General features: G+C 32.6%; 1 protein-coding gene across 3 annotated transcripts; it reads right to left on the minus strand.

The window, feature by feature from the left end:
- Positions 1 to 7,214: 7,214 nt before the first annotated feature.
- On the minus strand, positions 7,215 to 20,340 carry LOC142505830 (uncharacterized). Of its 3 annotated transcripts, none has more exons than XM_075618948.1 (14): positions 20,127 to 20,340; positions 15,312 to 15,382; positions 15,109 to 15,209; positions 13,684 to 14,746; positions 13,239 to 13,300; positions 12,988 to 13,070; positions 11,865 to 11,964; positions 11,629 to 11,714; positions 11,246 to 11,328; positions 9,828 to 9,955; positions 9,652 to 9,753; positions 8,722 to 9,015; positions 8,518 to 8,640; positions 7,215 to 7,810 (listed from the first exon to the last, which is right to left on the minus strand). In XM_075618948.1, exons 2-14 carry the CDS (start codon positions 15,313 to 15,315, stop codon positions 7,427 to 7,429), a joined length of 2,613 nt encoding a protein of 870 aa, XP_075475063.1. In that variant the 5' UTR covers positions 15,316 to 15,382; positions 20,127 to 20,340; the 3' UTR covers positions 7,215 to 7,426. The 3 variants fall into 3 exon arrangements, with proteins under 3 accessions (XP_075475063.1, XP_075475061.1, XP_075475062.1); XM_075618946.1 differs by having other exon boundaries at positions 13,684 to 14,749; XM_075618947.1 differs by lacking the exon at positions 20,127 to 20,340 and adding an exon at positions 15,913 to 16,170 and having other exon boundaries at positions 13,684 to 14,749.
- Between the last annotated feature and the right edge of the window lie 1,135 nt (positions 20,341 to 21,475).

The raw sequence follows: 21,475 nt of genomic DNA on the forward strand, positions 1-21,475 counted from the left end.
TAGTGTGTGATGATGTAGGTAATGATGTATTTTATTTTTGGATTATTTGTAAAGATTTCCTATAAATAGATCTCTCATTTGTGAAGAAAATCACAATTGAGTAGAGAGAAAAATATTATAAAGTGTGTAGTTTGGTAAATTTTGAGAGTTTGAGATTTTTACTTTTTACCATAAATTTTTACTTTTTCACAACAAATATTTCATTTTCTCATTTCGCTTTCGAATAAAGACCCATTTGTACCCAACAGATTTTACACCTTCAGGTGTAAGGACTATAGGCCCAAAAACATTACGTTTATTTAGCGAATCCAATTCAACCTGGATGGCGTCTTTCCATTTTATCCAGTCCTGTCAATTTTTACATTCACCAAATGATTTTGGTTAATGATATTCATTGTCATTTATGATGTCAAAGACCAGATTGTAAGAAAATATCTCATCAATTTCTTTTATATCTTTTCGGTTCCATATTTTTCCAATATTATTATAATTGATAGAGATTTCACGATTCTTGTCAGTTTGTGGTTCTGAAGGAACATTTTTATCATCATGTATTTCTGTTGGAATATCATTTTCTATTTTGTGATCATCGTGTTTCTCTATGCTTTTTTTTTTCGAGGATTTTTATCCTTGGAACAGATTGGCTTATCACGCTTCAAGCGTTTAATGACATCATGAGTGTCTTCAATTTTTTTCTTTGGAATTTCAATTCGAGCAGGGCCATTTACAGCATGTATATATGATTTAGTTACCCTTTTTGTGCCTGGAAATGCATCTGATATCTGATTTATTATTCTTTGCAAGTGTACAATTTGTTGTACATCTTTTTCACATTGTTTAGTTTTTGGATCCAGATGTAACAATGATGATGTATACCATGTAATTTTATTTTCGATATTTTTCTTTTCTCCCCCTAATATTGGAAAGATTTCCTCGTTAAAATGACAATCAGCAAAACGTGATGTAAACACGTCGTCTGTCTGAGATTCAAGATATCGAATTATTGATGGGCTATCATAACCAACATAAATTCCGATCTTTTTTTGAGGTCCCATTTTTTTTTTTTGTTGAGGTGGTGCAATAGACACATATACCATGCATCCAAAAATTCTCATATGAGAAATATCTGGTTCTTTAACAAATGCAAGTTACAATAGGGAGTATTTATGATATGCACTTGGTCTGATGCGAATTAATGTAGCAGCATGTAAAATTGCATGACCCCATATAGAAACAGAGAGTTTTGTTTTCATAATCATTGGTCTAGCAATCAGTTGTAGACGTTTAATCAATGATTCAGTTACTCCATTTTGTGTATGTACATGAGCCACTGGATGCTCAACAGTGATTCACATTGACATACAATAATCATTGAAAGTCTAGAAAGTAAATTCACCAGCATTATCAAGTCTAATTTTCTTGATTGTATGATCGAAAAATTGATTCTGAAATTTTATTATTTGAGCAAGTAATCTTGCAAATGCCACATTGCGGGTTGATAATAAACATACATGTGATCATCTGTTGGAGGCATCGATCAATACCATAAAATATCTAAATGGTCCACATGGTGGATGAATTGGCCCAAAAATATCACCCTGAATACGTTCGAGAAACATAGGTGATTCATTTTGGATTTTAGCTCGTGATGGTCTTATAATAAGTTTTCCAAGAGAACATACTTTTCATTGAAACTTATTATTTTGAAAGATCTTCTGGTCTTTCAGCGGATGACCATGTGTATTTTCTATAATTTTTCGCATCATTGTTGAACCAGTATGTCCTAATCAATCATGCCAATTGATCAATATTGAAGAATTATCAACTACCATGTTTGATTCAATTGGACTTATATATGTATAATGCAATTCAGTAGGGATTGTAACGCAAATTTATTTATTTCGCAAAATCGCAAAAGAAATACCGATACAAATCGAATTTTCTTGAAATTAAATAAAGTTTTGTGGATGCAATCTCTAAATGATCCCTTGATTATTCTCTTCAATGACGATTTTTTTTAGAATTTGAACTTCTTGAATACTTGATCTTCGTGGAAGGTGATTTGATTCTTCAATAACGTTAATTCAATGGGTCGAAACCTTGATATTGAATTAACCTTCAAAATTTGAGAAGAACGTGATGAACGCCTTGAATCGTGCTTTGAACTTGTTGATCTTCAATTTGATGAAGAACGAGATTCTTTTGAATTTGGGTGAATTTGAGGAAGAACACGATGAACGCCTTGAATCACACCTTGAACTTCGTTGATCTTCTTGAGTTTGAAGAGCTTGAGTTGAGAGAATTTACGTCTTGAATTCTTCTCTACTTCTTTGCCTTCTGTGTTGTCTTTTTCTTGACCTTCCGCCTCCCTATTTATAGTCGAAGGATGCAAATTCTTTCCATTTTCATTTGATGAGGTGTCGTAATTTGATTGGCCCTCACGATTGATTTGGTGATTTCTTTCCATTAACCATAATATTTGATTTCAAATACTAAAAATATTAGTATTCTTTTCCATCTTATGCAACATTGGATTTTTAATACTAAAATGTTAGTATTTTCTTCTATTTAGTACAAGATTGCAATCTTGATTTGCTCACAAAATATATTAAAATATCAATTAACTATTTATTTTTTGTAGGAACTTAATATCCCAATAAATAGAATTCTTTTGATATTTAATATAATTTTGTACTTGCCATAATTTCATGGTCAACAAATTTAATTGTCTACAGGGATCATTGGTAGTTTTTCAACTACATATTTTTTTCCTGATTTATATGTGGTAAGACACATATATTTCTCATTTCCTTCATTTATTGTCTGAGTATCATATCCATGAGAATATATGTCATAAAAACTCAACAAATTTCTTTTCGATTGTGGTGAATACAAAGCATCATTTATCAAAAAATTTGTACCATTAGGTAACAAAAAATGTGATTTACCACAATCTTTTATCAAGTCTACAGGGCCTGATATTGTATTCACTATTGTTTTTGTTGGTTTTAGTTCCAAGAAATATCTTAATTTCGGATAATAGTGTGCGTTGTACCACTATCAGATATGTAAAATTTCATGGGATTAGTTCCTTGTTTGGCTTTGTTCATAGCATTTTCCATTTTTGAACTTCAAAAAAATATGCAATGAAAAAATATTGACAATACATATGTAATTTATTGAAAAATATAACACATATCATAATTGTACAATAAAACATTATCATATGAGTACATGAAAAATAAATTATTTTACATTTATATTCTACCAATATATTGTTCATTTTCGGAGAAATAGTTGAGAAAATCTGCAGCGTCAATATTTTTCATTACTATTCCACCAACATATTGATCATTTTCAGATAAATCATTCAGAAAATCTGCAGCATCAAAATGAGTTGAATCACTCAAACGGTCACTGTGTTCAGTGAAGTTGGTCTCTTTTTCTTTCCCCTTTATCGATTCTTTATAGAGCTTGCAAAAGTGCTCAGGGGCTCGACAAATACGAGACCAATGTCCTGAAGTGCTGCATCTAAAACAAGAACTTTCAAATCGTTTTGAGTGATTTTCATTACCATTCATGTTCTCATGATGCCTTTTCAGTGGGTGGTTCGTGACGCCCTTTTGAAATGAGTTATAAAAATAACTATCTCGATTATTTCAAAACACGGCCGCGACCACGACTACGACTTCTTCCACGTCCATGTCCATGACCACGACCTTGACCTCGACCAAAACCTTGTCTCTGAATTTGATTTTGGTTTTCAGGTTTAAATTCATTTTTACTTACAACATTTACTTCTGGAAATCCTGTTGATTCAGTGGGTCGGGACTGATGATTTCTCATTAGCAGCTCGTTGTTCTTTTCCGCCACAAAAAGAGAGGCGATAAGTTCATAATATCTCGCAAATCCACACACTCTATATTGTTGCTGCAGAGTTATATTTGATGCGTGAAACGTGAAAAATATTTTTTCAAGCATTTTCGATTCCGTAACTTCATGTCCACAAAATTTTAATTGCGAGATTATTCGATACATCACCGAATTGTAATCATTTACTTTCTTAAAATCTTGGAATATCAACATATTCCATTCATCATAGGCAGTCGGAAGTATAACTTCCCTTATATGTTCAAATCTTTCTTTTAATCCTTTCCGCGGAGCTATGAGATCTTTTTCGATAAGATATTCACATTTTAAACCTTCATCAAGATGTCGAAACAAAAATATTATAACTTTTGTTTTTTCTTGTGATGAAGATATACCATTTTCTTTAATAGTCTCGCTTAGACCCAATGACTCAAGATGCATTTCTACATCGAGAGTCCATGAAATATAATTTTTTCCTGTAATGTCGAGCGCAACAAATTCGAGTTTTTCCAAGTTTGACATGGTGGTACTATAAAAATATCAATGAAATTTATTAGTTAAGTTCTATTAATATGACAATAAAAAGTAACGGATAAATTACAAGTACAAGCATTCTTAAAAATAAAGAAAAAATGTGAGGCAGATATTCTCCGATAAATACAAGACTAGTGAGTATAATAACCAAAATAATTATACAAAATAACCTTGAAAGAGACATCTTCTTTTTCTTCGAAAATTTTGATGAAGGAAGAATAAGTTTTGGGTGATTGAATGTGTTTGTTAACTCATATTTATAGGCTAAAAACTAGCCGTTTATGAACGTTTATTAATTAAAAAAATCGATCAAAAGTTTGGCCCGCCATGGGCAATGCATGTGTGATGTCATTTTTCCTTTAAATGATAAAGAACGAGAGCCCCGTAATTTTTTAAAAAAATTAATTTTTGACTTAAAGTCTCTTAAATTGATAAAATAAATTTTAAAAAAATATGTATGGATCGGGTCGACTCGGGACCGTACGACCCGACCCGACCCGACCCGAATCCGTACCTTTTTTTTAAAATCCGAATTTTCGATTTTCCTCTAAAATATTTTGTTGAACAAAACTGGAAGGAAAATCGAAATCTTATACCAAATTTTTTTAAAATTTACAACTAAATCTTTTTACCAAAATTGAAACTTTAAAAGATTTGGTTTTCAACCAAAATATTTTCGTGATCTGAAACCGTAGAACAAAAAATTTTCAGATCTAAACCAAAATATTTTTCAGATCTGAAACCATATCAAAATATTTTCAGATCCGAAAACATATCAATATATTTTACAAATCTGAAGTCATAGCAAAAAAAATTTTAAACAAAATTTTATTTTTCAGATCTGGATCCAAATAATATCCAAAACTTTACACAAATCTCAATTATTCAAACATGAATGGGTCTAATAACACTTGTTGGGGAAAACCCATAAACCGTAGAATCCATCACGTTAAATCATTAAGAATTTGACTGAAAACTTAAGCGGAAGCATATCTGAAGCCATAATCCTGAATTCTTTATAACGTGTCTTGATCTTCCAGATCTACGCGCTCTTTCCTTGAGAGAATCCTTTAGTTTCTCTTCAGAACTATTTTCTTAATGGGTGAGAGAATAGTGAAAGTGATAACACGAGATCTGGGGACCATGACCCATATTTATAGATAATATTTATCAATATCTTCTAATATTTCTGTTTTAGCCCATCATAAAAACAGAAATTACACTTATATCTCTAAACATTAAAGGCCCACAACCCATTAGATACATCAAAGCCCAATAACCCGAAACATTAATTGATCACTTTATTTTGGGCTTAACTTAATAGACAACCCACAACACATAATTATTCACATATAAGCTCATATAAATAAATTGATCCAACAAAGATTTCTGCTTTCTAGGCTTAAATTGACTATTTTTTCCCCGATGGTATCTTCTGCCTCACTTAAGCTGAGTCTTGATTTCATTTATTGTGGCCACATGTCAGGGTCTGATTACTACCATCAAATGAGTCGGGATCGTTAGATCAAAAAATATATCTTGCTACGTAGGGGCGAACTACGTTTGGATCCCCTGAATCGCAATGAATTCGTATGGAACCCTTCCGGAGAATTCAAAGTAGTAACCATTATTAAATTTGAATGTTAAAAGATTATCCCTGTTTTGATTAAAAGCAGCATATGATCGCGTCTATTTTAACAAATGGAGATTATTCTTCGGATGCGTGATTTTTTTTATGCAAAAAGCAAATGATAATTGTTGGTGAGATTTTGAAAATAAAATGGGCACATATTTTCGTTGTCTTTCATGCTCAGAGAAGAAGGTAGTAGAGTTTGCTGAGAATCAACCCAAAAAGGAGGTTGACTTGTGTTACAAAATTCACTAGTTCTTATCTACAAAGCAATTGGTGAACTATGTCTTAAATATTTGTAAAAATAATAATAAAATGTATAAGTTTAAAAATTATACTATAGTTAAAAAAAATCAATCAAAAATTTAGCCCGCCATGGCCAATGCATGTGTGATGTCATTTTGCCTTTAAATGGTAAAGAACGATAACTCTGCAATTTTTTTAAAAAAAAATTGATTTTTGACTTGAAGTCTCTTTAGCATTCGACTACTCTTAGTTTATTTTTTAAATTTAATTAGCAAGTATTTAAGTAAATAAATACTAAATGAAATTATAACGTAGGAACCTTTTTTTTATATTGGAGTTGGGGATCTACAAAGTCTCGGGCATGAAACTGTTTTATTTTTACACAATATAACTAGATCAAGGGATTCGTGGCCAGCATCAGTATTTTTGACACATGATGTAACCAGACCAAGAGATTCGTGGCCAACACCAGGACTTAATATAATGGTATGGCGAGCAATATGTTGCATTGGGAAAAGATATACCGGTATAACTTCGTCATCTTTTTCTTTTATTTTTTTCTGCTTTGTGTACGGTGTGGGAGATCTTGTATCTAAATCCAATGGTACTGGATTACTTTCTTTTCCTTTTCAAATTCTGTCAGTGCTATTCCCGATTGAATGACTCCGCTTTGTTATTTTTAACGTATAACAAGGAACGATTAAAATAATAAACCAAGTATTACTAATTTACCACATTAAGCCATAGTAAAGAGAATAGATCAAATAATAAATCACAGATATAATAACATATATGTGATTTTAAAACCGTTGAATTACGGTTCCAAGATATGGTTAACGTATTGATCTATATGGCAAATCAGAAGAATGGATCACCTCACAACGATATGGAGAATATTCATTAACTTGGACAAAAAATGCATCAATCGGAAGTATACGAAAAGAATGAACAATTTTACTTGCGCATTCTCAGTTATTTAAGCTAAATGTTGACTAATACATATGAAAAAAGAACAGAGCTCTCAAAAAATTTGGAAAGTTACCCTGAAATAATATTATCAAATCAATTCTCAATATATATATATTAGAAATCGATTTTCTTCCTACAAAATTGAGACCTGAAAAGACAGTTTGGCCTGGCAAAATGTCACATTACAACACCCTCAATATTGTGGAGAGCTTTTCTCGCAATCTTGAACTTTTTTGTCAATGAACTCTGGCTACTCAGAACATACTTGGTGATGAAGAACTCGATCCCGTTCCTCAGAGATTCGTACTCAGGAATGGTAGCAATACGCGTAAAAACATTCCAGACGAGTTTATCTGGAAACTCGAGTATGGCCTCAAATAAAACCCGGAAATGCATAATCCTTTTGGGAGTCGGATGGATGGCATCGTTTAACTCAACTGCCTTCAAAACTGCTAATGAAAGACTAAAACATACAACCATTTCTGCAACAAATTTAGCTAGGTGCATGGATCTGATCAATGGCATTGAATCCAGTTCCTTGAAATGATCCCACAAACAGTACTATGAAATTCAAACAAAGGGCTAAGATAAGTTAAAGAAATGCTAAAAAAAGAAGTGGAATGACAAGTTTTCCTATGATCCCACGGAAAAAGTAAAGCCACGGCAAGATGCATATGGGCCACGACTTTCAGTAATCTCAGATTTGTTTCCATTAAAAAATATTCAACAGAAAATGCCATAAATGGAAATCAATGCCTGAGTAAAAATACATAAAGGAGTGGCTATATCAACATAGATGCTTAGTTCGTGTTCACATTGCTGCTAACCCTACAGGTTATTTTAAAACTGTAGTTTAATTGTATCTAAATCAATTATCTGATGCACACTTACCCATATGAAGCCAGCAACCTCTCTAATGATATAGGAAAAAAAAATTTATTTTAAAAAACTGAACAGAATGCAAGTTTTATATACCATCCATTTTATGTAATTATTTGCTTTGTTACATTTGAAATAATCTTTGTATTTTGAAATATTTTTTTCATATTTACCTGTTACATTAAAATTTACATACATTTTTCCGCATCGAAAAACATTAAACTGCGTCGTCAAATAACCAAAACTGCTAAACTACGAGTTCATTTCAATTCCAGATTGTAAATAACTACCGCAAAGGTCTGAAACACTTGGTACTTCAATCTCTCAATTATTGAATAAGTGGTTAAACTAGATAAAGACATTCAGATACAGAAATCAAGAAGTCCTACCTGCAAAGTGAACCTGTGGTTTTTTTCGAAGCTGCACAATTTAGATGCAAGAAGACAGTAGTACTTGTTAAATATTTTTTCCTGCAGACAGCACTCCACGAGTACCCGCATGATCTCTCGATCCTAAACATTAATGTATAAAAGATGAGACAAATTTTGAAATATCAGATAAACAATTAAGAAAACCGAATACGTATATGGAACCTGCTTCCCCAGTAACTCTAGTCTCAGAAGTTTCTCAAATGCATCAATGTAATCCTCGGCACTCATAATTATGCAAAAAATTGCTCTTCTTGCATCTGTATTCATCCTTTGCGCTGCAGCAAGCCGTAGCATCTTTTTGGTTTCAGGAATCTCCTTATCAATTGCTCCGGCAACGTCTTCGAGGTTATCTATACCTGAAGCAATAACCTCAGACAACCACCATTGGCCTTTCTTGTAGGGATCAAGAAGCTGACTCCATTTTAACCCTCGAATTAATATATTATCTACTTTTAACTGCAAAAACAATAGAACTTTACCAAAAGACCATTGGCATTCACATCACAAAAAATGGCAAATCACATATTTTCATTATCTATATCTATTTAATATGGAAGAAATAAATAGAAAAAACTTCAGAAATATTTTAAACTATTTTTCAGGCCATTATTATTATGTTACAACTTGTGTGTTTCGCTGAGTAATCAAGCTAATGCTTTGTTTCACAAATTTCAACATTTAGTAAACTTCGTCATACTGCATAATTAAGTCTTGCAGCTTTTTCCAACAAAGTGCTTGATCATTGTTCCAGGCCATCTTAGATCAACAAAAACATAAGACAGAAAAAATTACCAGAATTCAACACGTTGCCTGAGACAAATAACTGTGAAAATATGGGGGAAATTGGAAAGATACTAATATACTGGAAAACAGACAAAAAAGGGTGTAGCTTGCAGCTGGGTCCATAACAGTAGACACGAGACAAAAGAATGATATTAAATACATGAAATTAATAAGCTATATGAATCAAAATAGGAGTGGCAGGGTCTTCAAATGAATTAATGCCCATCCACTCATGTAAAATGTCTTACGGAAGTAATTCATGATGCAAGATGGTATTAAACAGGAAGGAAAACATAAGCCAGTGGACACCTTTTGTAGCCACTTCTTTACTTGGGTATACTTTGGAGTATTTTCCTCGGATCTTTTTCTATTGTTCTTGATATCGTAAATAGTTTCAAGCATGAACCTCATCTGCAGAAAATGATGAACATCAATTGATGTTTGAAGCAGATATGATTCAGAAAATAATCGGAAAAAATATGTACTCTGTTGCAGCTCAAATTTGATTGCCCCTCTTCAGAAGATGCCTTCAAATAATTTGCCCTACTCTGAACACTTGAGATTAAGTTTTTCATCTCACTAGGATCATCTCCTCGTAATTTCATGCCACAACCTATCAGAAGCAAGACGATTTTATGAGAAGCTAGCCCAATAAACCACAACCAAGTTCATTTAAAGAATAAAGAATACAATAAATAGCTGGCTGTCAAAAGACATGACAATAAGTATATACAAACGTGTTGGTAAAGACATTCTGCAAATAGGAAAAGAAAGTTAGAACCAAGAATATTTCTAACAAAGAAACTCCAGATGTTGTGTTTGTGTATCTAGTACATTATGGAAATATCAAGCTATCACATAAAGAATCTATGAACTTTTGGTGCAATTACTTGAACTTCAGTGTTCCCTGCACATAGACGTTTCCTTGATAATTATAATTGACAACCAGAACTACTTGAATAGTTGAGCAGTGGAAAAGTTTACGGTTTCAAGCATAAACAAATACAAGCATCGCATTCTGAAACCGATCTTTCATATCTATCACTGAAAAAAGGGTTCTTGTTTAAGATGAGGTGATACTGGCAAACAGGCACAAAAACAAAGGTTAATTAACATCATAGTTATTAAAGACACTCGCCTGGCGGTGCCAATAACCCAGGCGCAACACTTTAAACAAGCGTGCCCTTTAGGCGTGCCTACGCAGATGGAAGGCACAGAAGCATGTGCCTGGTTGCTGTGTATTGAGATTTTGTTCATACACGTAAAATAATTCAACCAAACAAATTAAACGAAACAATTTTAAAGCCCAATAGCAAAATTCTGCCTATTTAATGTTTAAAAAACCCTATATGCATATGTTTCATCTCCCCTGTGCTCAAATTCTCTCTGCGTCTACACGAGTCGCTAAATTGAACAGTGCAACTGCGCAGCAGCTGACCTTCCATCAAGGTAATAATAATACTCAGTTTTGTTTCTGTCACTGAAGGTTAGCATAATTATTCCTCAGTTCTGTTTCTGTCAAAGTTCATCAATTATTCCTCAAAGGTTAGCAGCAAGTGATCATGATTCGTGAGAATAGCAATACAGTCACTACTCAATTTTGTTTTTGTAAAAGTTCACTAGATGATGATGTTCCTTATTTCAATACATTTACACTTTGTATATCAGCAATATATTTATATTTTATAATTTGTATTTAATTTATGTAATATCTTAGTATAAATCACTTTATACATATGTTGAATTTTAAATGCGCTTTACTTCTACTTTGGTAAAGTGTTCGCCTTGCGCCTCAGGCTTCTGGCGCTTTAGTGTGTCTTGCGCCGTAAATAACTATGATTAACATCCAAAGCCATAAAAGGTTTGATCGCAGTCAAAAAACATTGGAAAAAAATGAACTTACATTGTAAAACTGTTTTGATTGTAGAAACATCAAGCTCTGTTAACCGCTTGCTTAGATTGATCAAGAAATCATACATCAACTCACTGGAAATTGTCAAAGAGAGAGCTTATTGATGGGTAAAAATATGCACATACAAGAATAACCATTGTTTAGACAAGAATAAAGTTTAAGTGTCAAATATTTAAGTCACTGATGGAGGGATATTGATTATTCATTTGAAGAAGTACAATCGCAGTGTTCAATATCAAACACAAATTTTTTGGTAAAGTCAATGACGTTACTACAAATAAGAGTACAACAACTATCACAAATTTCTAACAGTTAAATGCTCAAGAAAATATTTTCAAGAGATACAGCTTAACTTCTCCGACCTCATAAATTACCTTGAGCAGACTCCAAAAACATATAAATTTGATAGTAGAAGAGCCAGATTCTGTAAGGAGATTTTGTCCTCCTTCAAATACTCTTCCTGAAAATAGAACAAAAAATGACCACAACTAATTACACATAATTTTGAACTACATAACCAATGCCTTTTCATTAATTGAAGAACTGATTACTTACTTAGAGTATAATGACATAAATACAAAAGTGTAAAACATGCTCTAAAAATAAGCACCTCAAAACGTTTTGCCAGGCATGACAGAAGCTTGGCCCCAAAGTCAATCCCAACCAAACAAGCCATGCCAGCAACAGAAGCAGCAAAAACAGCTGCATGCCTTTGAAAAGAAACACGGAGCGACGTTCCGTGTCAGCAAAAATGATAAAATAGAAGCTAATTGATAGGAATCATAAAAAAAACTAAATAATCTGACTTAAAATATCATTCAACGGCAAGTAAAAGTCAAAAAGATTACAAGTGTAAATTATCGAACACTTGGGTAAAAGCTCAGATGGTAATAGTGGGATGTACCAGACGCAGTAAAGAAAAAAATGAGTTAAAGCAAAAAACAGCCAAATAAATGGCATAAACTTCCAAAAATACAATTAGTTTCTTATTCTTGCATGGCTTATCACCTGCATGTTCGAAAATCTGCTCACTTTATACTTGGTTCACAATTGATTCCTGCGAGCCTTTATACAGGAATAATTAAACCACATATGAAGACGATAAAGAAATAAATCCAACATTTCCTCAAAAATCTGCATGGTTTGATACTGGAGGAATATTAGCAGGCCCAAATGTTGAAAATATTGGGCCAAGAAAGAGGCCTATAAAGGAAACCCAACAATTTATAAAGCATACCAGATGAGATAGAAAAAGCAAGTGGGAGGGAGCAGGTAGTTTGTTATGCAAGGTGGGGTGGGAAAAGGAGATAAATAGAGGGGGAGGGGGGGGGGGGGTTGGGGTGGGGTCAGGGTGGAGTGAGTATGTCAAATATTGCTATGTGAATGCTAGATAAGCTAGGGCAAGAGGGAGTATTTCCTTCTTGAGAGTAGGGGTGAGAATCGGCTTGCTGTAATTCTTCTTATTATACCAGCAATATAATTCAATACATATTAAGTTCATAACATATTAATTCCATTCATCAATTTTTTCTATTCGAATATCCTATTTGTGTTAACTATTGAAGACTGCATTAGAACCATATACAGATATTCTCAAATAATGTGTCAACCAAAAGATGCATCTGACTGGCGCAAAAAGTTGTAAACTTCTAATTCATTGATAGTTCAACTGGGGGCAAATGAGGGAAAAAAGAGGAAACAATAAGAAACTTAGAGGAGGCATCAAACTCAACTGTTCGAAGCCACTGATCTCCCTAGAACATGATCTGACAACCTCTTCACACACAATTTGAGAGCAAACATTGTGGCCAGCTGACTGCATATAGATCAAGTTATCAGAGAATGGAATACCAACAAATTTGCTCTGCCATTCCATAATGAAGCAGGCATTCATAAGAACCAACGATAGTTGAAAAAGTGAAATAGCACTCCAAATATCATGTAAATAGATGATACAAAATGAATATAGTAATATGCGGCTTACTTGAATACATCTAAAGACTTCACCCGTTATTGATTCAGCGTCAGAAAGCTTATTTAATATCCCTGAAGAGAAACAAGTAAATCAGGAGATATAACATCATGGTGAAGAGATCATACACTTAACTTATTGTCAAGTGCACTGCAACTTCACTTATTTATTTATTGGTATAAATTGACAATCATGCAGTTTATAGATTAACTCTCAATCTAAGACAAAGCCATCTCAAACTTTAGTTGCTAAAAAAATTATATTTACTAACATTGTACACATGAAAAGAATTCAAAATAATTTCTTTAACTTTAAAATTTATGAAAAATCAATAAAGGGTATACCAGGCATTTTGCCGAAGAGAGAGAACGTGGAGTGCACTCGACAAGGAAAATGGCGAGCTTCTCTCAATCAGTACAAAATTAAAAGGAATCAACATGCCAAGGTAAATTTGTACCTCGTACTTGGAGACGTAGTTGATCGTATTCTTCTGATCCATCTCCACCATGAGATCTAAGATGAGGATGCAAATATTTTGTTGGTCCCTCGTTTGGAAAGTTTTTCAGCACCACATCAACAAAAGATGATTCAACCTTATCAGAGGTTCTAATATCTGAATCATTTGCTAGTTCGGTTTTTTGTTCTTTTTTGAGTCGCTTACAAGTTTTAAGTTTTTCAGCTGAAAATTGGTTATCGAGGTCTTTGCTAGGAAGAATTTGCATCTGCCCATCCTTTGATGAATCAATTACTGAAGGAATACCATCAAACAACATGTTGATTTCATCATCTCCCCATAAGTTCCCTTCCTTTATCTTGAGTTTCTTTGTGAGTTTCCTTTCCAATGTCAAATCAGCTTCAGCCAAATTTCTGTCACCTAGCATGTCTGCCTCAAGATACTCTTCAAACTTTGTTTTCCTTCCTTTCACCTTTTTGGTATGCTTTGGTAAGATCACCTCCTCCACCACATTGTTATGCTCCTCAAAACTACCAACCCTTGAGTTAGAATCTTCACTCCATTCATCATCTGAATTTTCATCTTGTACTCTTCCACTCTCAGTACTTTCAGGAATTCCTTCAGTTGCCGCAATAGAATCAAGAACAGAAGGTATTCCCTCAATTAATGAGTCAATATCATCATTGGCGGCACTCAACCTCCCATTTTTCACCTTGAGTCTCTTCGCAAGTTTCCTCTCAAATCTTAAATCATCCTCTGCAGACAAAGACCTTCCTCCCATCTCCATTTCAAGATACTGGCTGAAACCGCTTTTCGAACACCGTCCTAAACCTTTTTTTCTCTTGGATTCCTTCGACTTAATTTTGGAATCTGCTATCGTAGAAAGTTGTCCACTGCAATCCTCACTACTTACGCCCTTTACAGTTATCAGATCATTTGATTTACTTTTGAATTTCTTCACCTTCTGGGGCTGCACGGTGCATGTTTTTACTATATTATCCATGGGAGTTAATTTTTGTACAGGCTTCGAATTCAACTCTGCGGAGGATTTCTTTGACCCCCGGGACTGCTAACACAATTTGCAAAAATAAATATCTCATCATCAGAAAGCACAAACTCCGCTGAATTAACTATTCATTGACACTGATCAATTAGAAGCAAACAAAAACAAGGCATATAAACAAAATGAATCCATCATATTTTACTATATTATCCATGGGAGTTAATTTTTGTACAGGCTTCGAATTCAACTCTGCGGAGGATTTCTTTGACTCCCGGGACTGCTAACACAATTTGCAAAAATAAATATCTCATCATCAGAAAGCACAAACTCCGCTGAATTAACTATTCATTGACACTGATCAATTAGAAGCAAACAAAAACAAGGCATATAAACAAAATGAATCCATCATACTATATATATATTACTTGATGTTGGACCCAAGAATCAAACTTTTTCTTGTTCTTAGCTGATCGAGCTTCTTTTCTGAGCTCTCTGCGGGATTTATCACTGGATTTTTCAATTGCAGCTAAATAACAGAAGAATTCCAAAAGAAAAAATAAAAAAACATCAGTTTCTCCCATTTTCTCCTAATAAACTGAAATAGGCATGGAAGTTGAGAAAATCTCACCCATTATTCTTCGGCAACAGCAGTTGTATAGATATTGAAACGTGAGATTGGATTGTCAGCACCGTATATACCTAATGGCAATTCTGCTTCAATAAATTACTCCGAACATATTGATATCGAAATTCATTAACACCACACAATCAAGAAAAATCATACTTAAACACTTCTCCGGCAACGTCATAATCGAATCAAAAACCTAATATATAGTTGAGTCTAATGAAATTTGATTCGATTAAGGTTTTATTCTTTACATGCTACTTGGGTTTCCGACCTAACCGAATAGACTAAAACAGATATAACCGAAAAAAAATTGAATAAAACCAAACCGAGCGAATTGGTAACCAATGTAACCGAATTTTCTGGAAAGATAAAAATAAAAGGCAAGGAGATAAATCATGAAACAAAGTTTGGGCGGAAAGTGCTAGGCTGAACTTGCCCAAATACCGCACACAAAGGATATACGAATACCTGAGAGAATCTTGAGAGAAACAATAATTTGATAGCAATTTATAGATATCGAAAACTGTAAAGTTAGTGCTTATAATTTAAAAGCATTTTATAGATATCGAAAGGCGTAAATTAGTGTTTTTAATAGCAATACCTCTGAACTCTGATTCAAGCGTCGGTTACTCGATTCCTAGCTACCTTCTATCGCGGCTATGGGTAGTGAAAAAGGAGTTTCCGATGACTCAGAGGCAAAGGCTTTTGATATAACTTGTAAGACTCCAGCGATGCTGCGGCGATGGCAATGGACTTGAGATTCAGCCTTGGGTTTCTTCGAATTTGCAGGTTTCAAAAGCTTGGGTGCATGCGAGGGTTGATTGAAGAGAAAAGGTTGCCGGCTTAGTGAAAGATTTTTGTACGGGTCAGGCCCAATCCAATATTATGCATATAATATATATGCCCTATAAAAAATCGAATTTAATTTAAATATTAATTCGGTTAATTCATTAAACTAAATTTTTATGAAGTTAATTGAAATCGAATCGATTTAACCGATTTTTTAAAAATCGGATTTCTTAATTAATTCTATCTGGTCAGTTAATTCCGTTTAAATAAAATTTTGCTCATCCTGAAGTGACATGAGATCGAAAAGACGCTAGTTGGAAGCCCAATCACAAGGATCCAAAAAATTGAATTTTTATTATTAATTTTAAAAAAATTCTAGATTTAACTCGTTTCGAAGTCCATATCATATTATTTTTAGTCCGAGAAAAATACTTTTATTTTTTCCAAGTTAGAGCTAATAAGAATTTATTTTCAGACAACCATGTCATACCCAATTTTTTTTATTATTATCTATGCAAGTTTTTTACTTTGGCTCACCAAATTCCATCATTTCCACATATAAAGTCCAGTCCAACTCTTTAATTTTATAACACAACTTTGTTAAACAATATAATGTAATGACTTTTTTTGTTTTATATTTAATTTATTATATTTTTTGTAATAATATATGATTTATTACATTAAGTTCAATCTCTTCCAACTCTAATTTTTGGATCCAAGAGTAGCAACGTTATCAACGGGGAGAGAGATGGTTGATAATCTTGATTGTGCAAACTTAAGTAACGCTTGTGGAAAACACAAAAGTTCCTGTGAGACGGTCTTACGGGTCAATTTTGTGAAACGGATATTCTATATAGGTCACCCATGAAATAGTATTACTTTTTATGTCAAATATATTAATTTTTATTGTAAATATGAACATAATTTATCTGTTTCACGAATAAAGATCTGTGAGACCGTCTTATAAAAGACCTACGCTGTGGAAAAATAGTGAATCGAGTAATTAGATTTATAATTCGATTGCGTTAAATATATTATAAATTTTATTATATGTTATCATCTCCTCGAATTTAGTTTGAAATGGTCTTTTAAGTTAAAAATATATATGATTGATAATTGATTTTTAAAATTTTAAATAATTCTTTATGGGCATGCTTTGTTTATATGAAAAAATAACTTTAAATTGGAAATTATTTAAAATATAATGATAATAATTTATAAATTACTAGTTAGTAATGTGGCACAATTATACATTTATTGATTAAGATAAGATTTTTCATGCATTCAGAACAACTAATTAACTCGTTGGAAGACAACTCGTTGGAAGATGATTGAATGTCTACTTTTTTTTTTAACAGTAAGTGACCTTACAAGCCATTAAACATAGATGACAAATGTCTCATGTCTCTCCCACTAACTACAATCGAATTGAAGCACTAATCAAATAGACAAAACCCACAAAGCCAAATGCAGTTTAAATAGGAATTCAAATGAAGCGGGGCTAGAGAAGTATATATAGATGTCAAAATATGTTAGATTTGTCACCAAAGTTATTATCTTGAGATAGATATGTCAAAATGTGTTAGATTTGTCGAGCCAACCATACCCACTAAGATTATATTAAAAAAAAGTATATTGAATTAAAATTTTAGCAACTCATTTGAAAGTCAATCAAAATGAGCTAGACTGCTTGGGTTATGGTTTACAAAATTTTCGAGACATTACAACAAATGTCTCATGTCTCTTCCACTAACTATAATCGAATTGAAGCACTAATCAAATAGACAAAACCACAAAGTCAAATGCAGTTTAAATAGGGATTCAAATGAAGCGGGGCTAGAGAAATATATATATATATATATTATATATTATATATATATATATAATCAGTCTGTTTGTTGCCTCGATTTACATATTTGTTATATAACACATGGACAACTATTATATGTATTTTAATTCAATATGCTTAGTAATCCAGCTAAGTTACATATTGGTCACACCTGGAAGCTTAAGAAAATGGATTGTTTCTTATTTAATTTGTGTACCCAAAGAGAATAAACAAGCAGATGCCACATTCGAGAGCCTCTATTCATAAAGTAAGAAACAATAGTCAATATGCAAAAACAAGCCAAAACAAATACATACTTCTCCCAAACGGACATTTATTATTTGATTTCAATTAAAAAAACATATTATAAACTTCTAAACAAATATATATTATTATTTTATCAAAAAACGAATATAATTAAGTAAAAATACCATTCACCTCAAACAAACCCTTTGTTATATATTGTCATCAATCATGGATAATATTCTCCTATTGGCTAAAAATAAAAAATCTCGTGAAACCAAAGAAGTCAGATAATGGTAGTATGTTTTAATAAAATCTAAAAGAGAAGGAAAGCTGACATATATGTGTGTGTGTGTGTGTGTGTGTGTGTGTGTGTGTGTGACAGATCAATTGTCTACTGATGGAGTATAAGTTGTATTGTCCATGTTTAAATCTTATATAATCATATTTAGAATATAAGTTTGATATTCTCAACTATCTTCTCGAAACATAATCTAGAAATCATATTTCAAAATAATGTTGATTCATTCGTCATTTAACATGAATTAAAATAGATGTTAACTAAATTTCAAGAAAATTTAAATAGCCATCCTCCAGGAACTTTGTCCCTGCTGTATTTTGCCTTTACAGTCTTAAGTCTTTGTGCTTGCCTCGAAAAAGAGCTTATTCTCACAACTGTTCACGTGTGTGCCAATTCCTAGACATCTCCATACTTATAATATAAACCCTAAAAAATCTTAAAATCTCTGAAATATGAAATCTTGGAAATTAGATTATGAAGCTCATACTCTTTGCATCTCGTGAAATGTTATTGAAACCGTCAATGGCTTTAATGAAGCTGGCTTTTCTCTATTTATGAGTGTTGGTCAGATTACATGTAATAGCACTGATTACTAGAAAATCTTAATCAGATTCATAACAAACCAACATACAATTATTAGGGTTCTGATTATGGTTAAGATATGTTTAACAGTACTCTTGCTAGACCAATAAAGTCATGTGTTTTCACTGAAATTTCTTTCCAATCAATTCAAACTATTTTTAAAGAACAGAACAAGGGACAATGTTATTTAAGCTATCACAGGTGTTGGGATAGCTCTTACATAATGGGCTTGAATCAGCTCCATTTTTTCTTCCAAGAGATTCTCATTTATTGGATCTTTTCCGAATGCAAATAGTTTTTAAGTATAAGTGCAGGATCTGTCGAATAATATTTAGTTTTTTTGGTCTGTTAGTCATATGTATGTGCATATTAATGAAAACTTATGTACTTTTCATATGGATGAAATTCAACACAGAGAATTGAGTTCAAAATGTGAGATCTTTTGAATCATTTTCTACTCTACTCATTTTTCTGCTATGGCGTGCCCAATTCATCAAAATCTTTAAATTAATAAAAATCAATAATCAAGGTTAATGACAGCCAAACAATGGATATAGCTGGGAATGAATAGGAGCTAGAAAATTTAACGTGGGAGGAAAATAACTGCGAAATTTCATTGCAAAATCTAAGAACGAATTGCTCGGTTTAATTATGAGGCAACCTGTAATTATGAGGCAACACTTGTGATAGCTTAAAGAACAGATCCCTTGTTCTGTGTTCTCTCAGATTTACAAAGAGATATCATAACCAATCAAGCGAATATTTATAAAGAAGAACACAGAACACAAAACAAGGGATTCGAACACTCCTCTATTCTCAATCAAGCGAATATCATAAACCAATCAAGCGATATCATAAACCAATCAAGCGAATTTTAGAGACAAAGAAGAACACAGAACAATATTTATATTATGAATCAACTTTGTAATCACACAAATTGTGACCCAAATCGAACACTCCTCTATTCTCAATAAATCAATCAAGCGAATCACAACCTCTTCTCTATGAATTAAACACTCTTATAAAAAACAGTGACCAAAATCTCTTACAAAACACGGGATTCGGAACTTACCGGAGATGAGAAGCGGCTGGACAAATTTGAAAATGAGAAGCGGCTGGACAAATCTGAAACCGTGACACTAGAAAAAAGAAATAAGAAGGAAAGATTCTGTGGATGGAAATAAATGTATAGCGGCTGAATGAGGGAAAAGAGAAGAGCGCGAGAGATTTGGCTATAGCGGCTGAATGAGGGAAAAGAGAAGGCGCAAGGGATTTGGGAGAAGAGTGCAAGAGATTTGGCCGCACACTGTTATAATTAATCCATCGTTCTTTCCTTTTTTTTCCTTTTAATTAAATTTTTTTTTTTTAGATTTTTAATGATTTTTTACAATGTGGCAAAAATAAATAAAATAAATGAGAGATATTTGGATTTGATAAATATTGGAGGAGGGAAATAATTGGATTTTCCTCCTTATAAAAAATGACATCAATTAAAAATGTCATGATAACTAATCTAATATGTTTTTTATTTTACACATTATTAATTTTTTACAAGTGTCATTATTAAGTATTTGTAACAACATTTAATTAAAAGTGTCTATAAAAAAGTGTCACAATAGACATTTATTGTTGTAGTGAGATATGATTATTTTGACAATCTTATTTTTTCTTGATAGATTTTTATGTAGCCACAAAAAGAGAAACCTAAGTTTTTTTCGAAAAAAAATGTGAATATCCGAACTCGACATTACAGGGTATTCGACTAATCGGGTTGTTACCAAAGTCGAGTCTGGTTTGCTACCCAGAAAAATCGGGTACCCACCCGTGCCCACCCCTAACTAATAGAGCTTCTCGTATACCTATTATATATGTACGTTTGTGTGTGTGTGTGTATGTATATGTATATGTTTATGGATATGTGTTTGTATGTATATTCTCTTATTTACATTTCATTAATTTCACTATGTTATATATCATCAATTAAACATAAGAAAGTTAGAAGATGTGACTTTCAATGCACTGTCTTCATCAACTCTGTTGGAGATTAAGAACTAGGTCATCTTTGTCCATTAACTCTAACATATCCACCTTCAAAACGACAAGGAGAGTTCGTGAAAAATAGTAATGGGAAATCGTTTCAAATAATAATTGAAAAACTTTCATATACCCATTCTAAATACTTTCACACACAAAAATGTATCAGTCACCAAAATAAAAAAATATTTGTCACCAAAGTTATTACCTTGAGATAGAGATGTCAAAATATGTTAGATTTGTCGAGTCAACCATACTCACTATGATTATATAAAAAAAATTAGATTGAATTAAAATCTTAGCAACTTATTTGAAAGTCGACCAAAATGAGCTATAGACCACTTGGGTTATGATTTAGAACGGATTGGATCAGATTAACCCATCATT

The sequence above is a fragment of the Primulina tabacum genome, chromosome 10 (genome assembly GCF_025594145.1).
Source record: "Primulina tabacum isolate GXHZ01 chromosome 10, ASM2559414v2, whole genome shotgun sequence".
NCBI classification, from domain to species: Eukaryota; Viridiplantae; Streptophyta; class Magnoliopsida; order Lamiales; family Gesneriaceae; genus Primulina; species Primulina tabacum.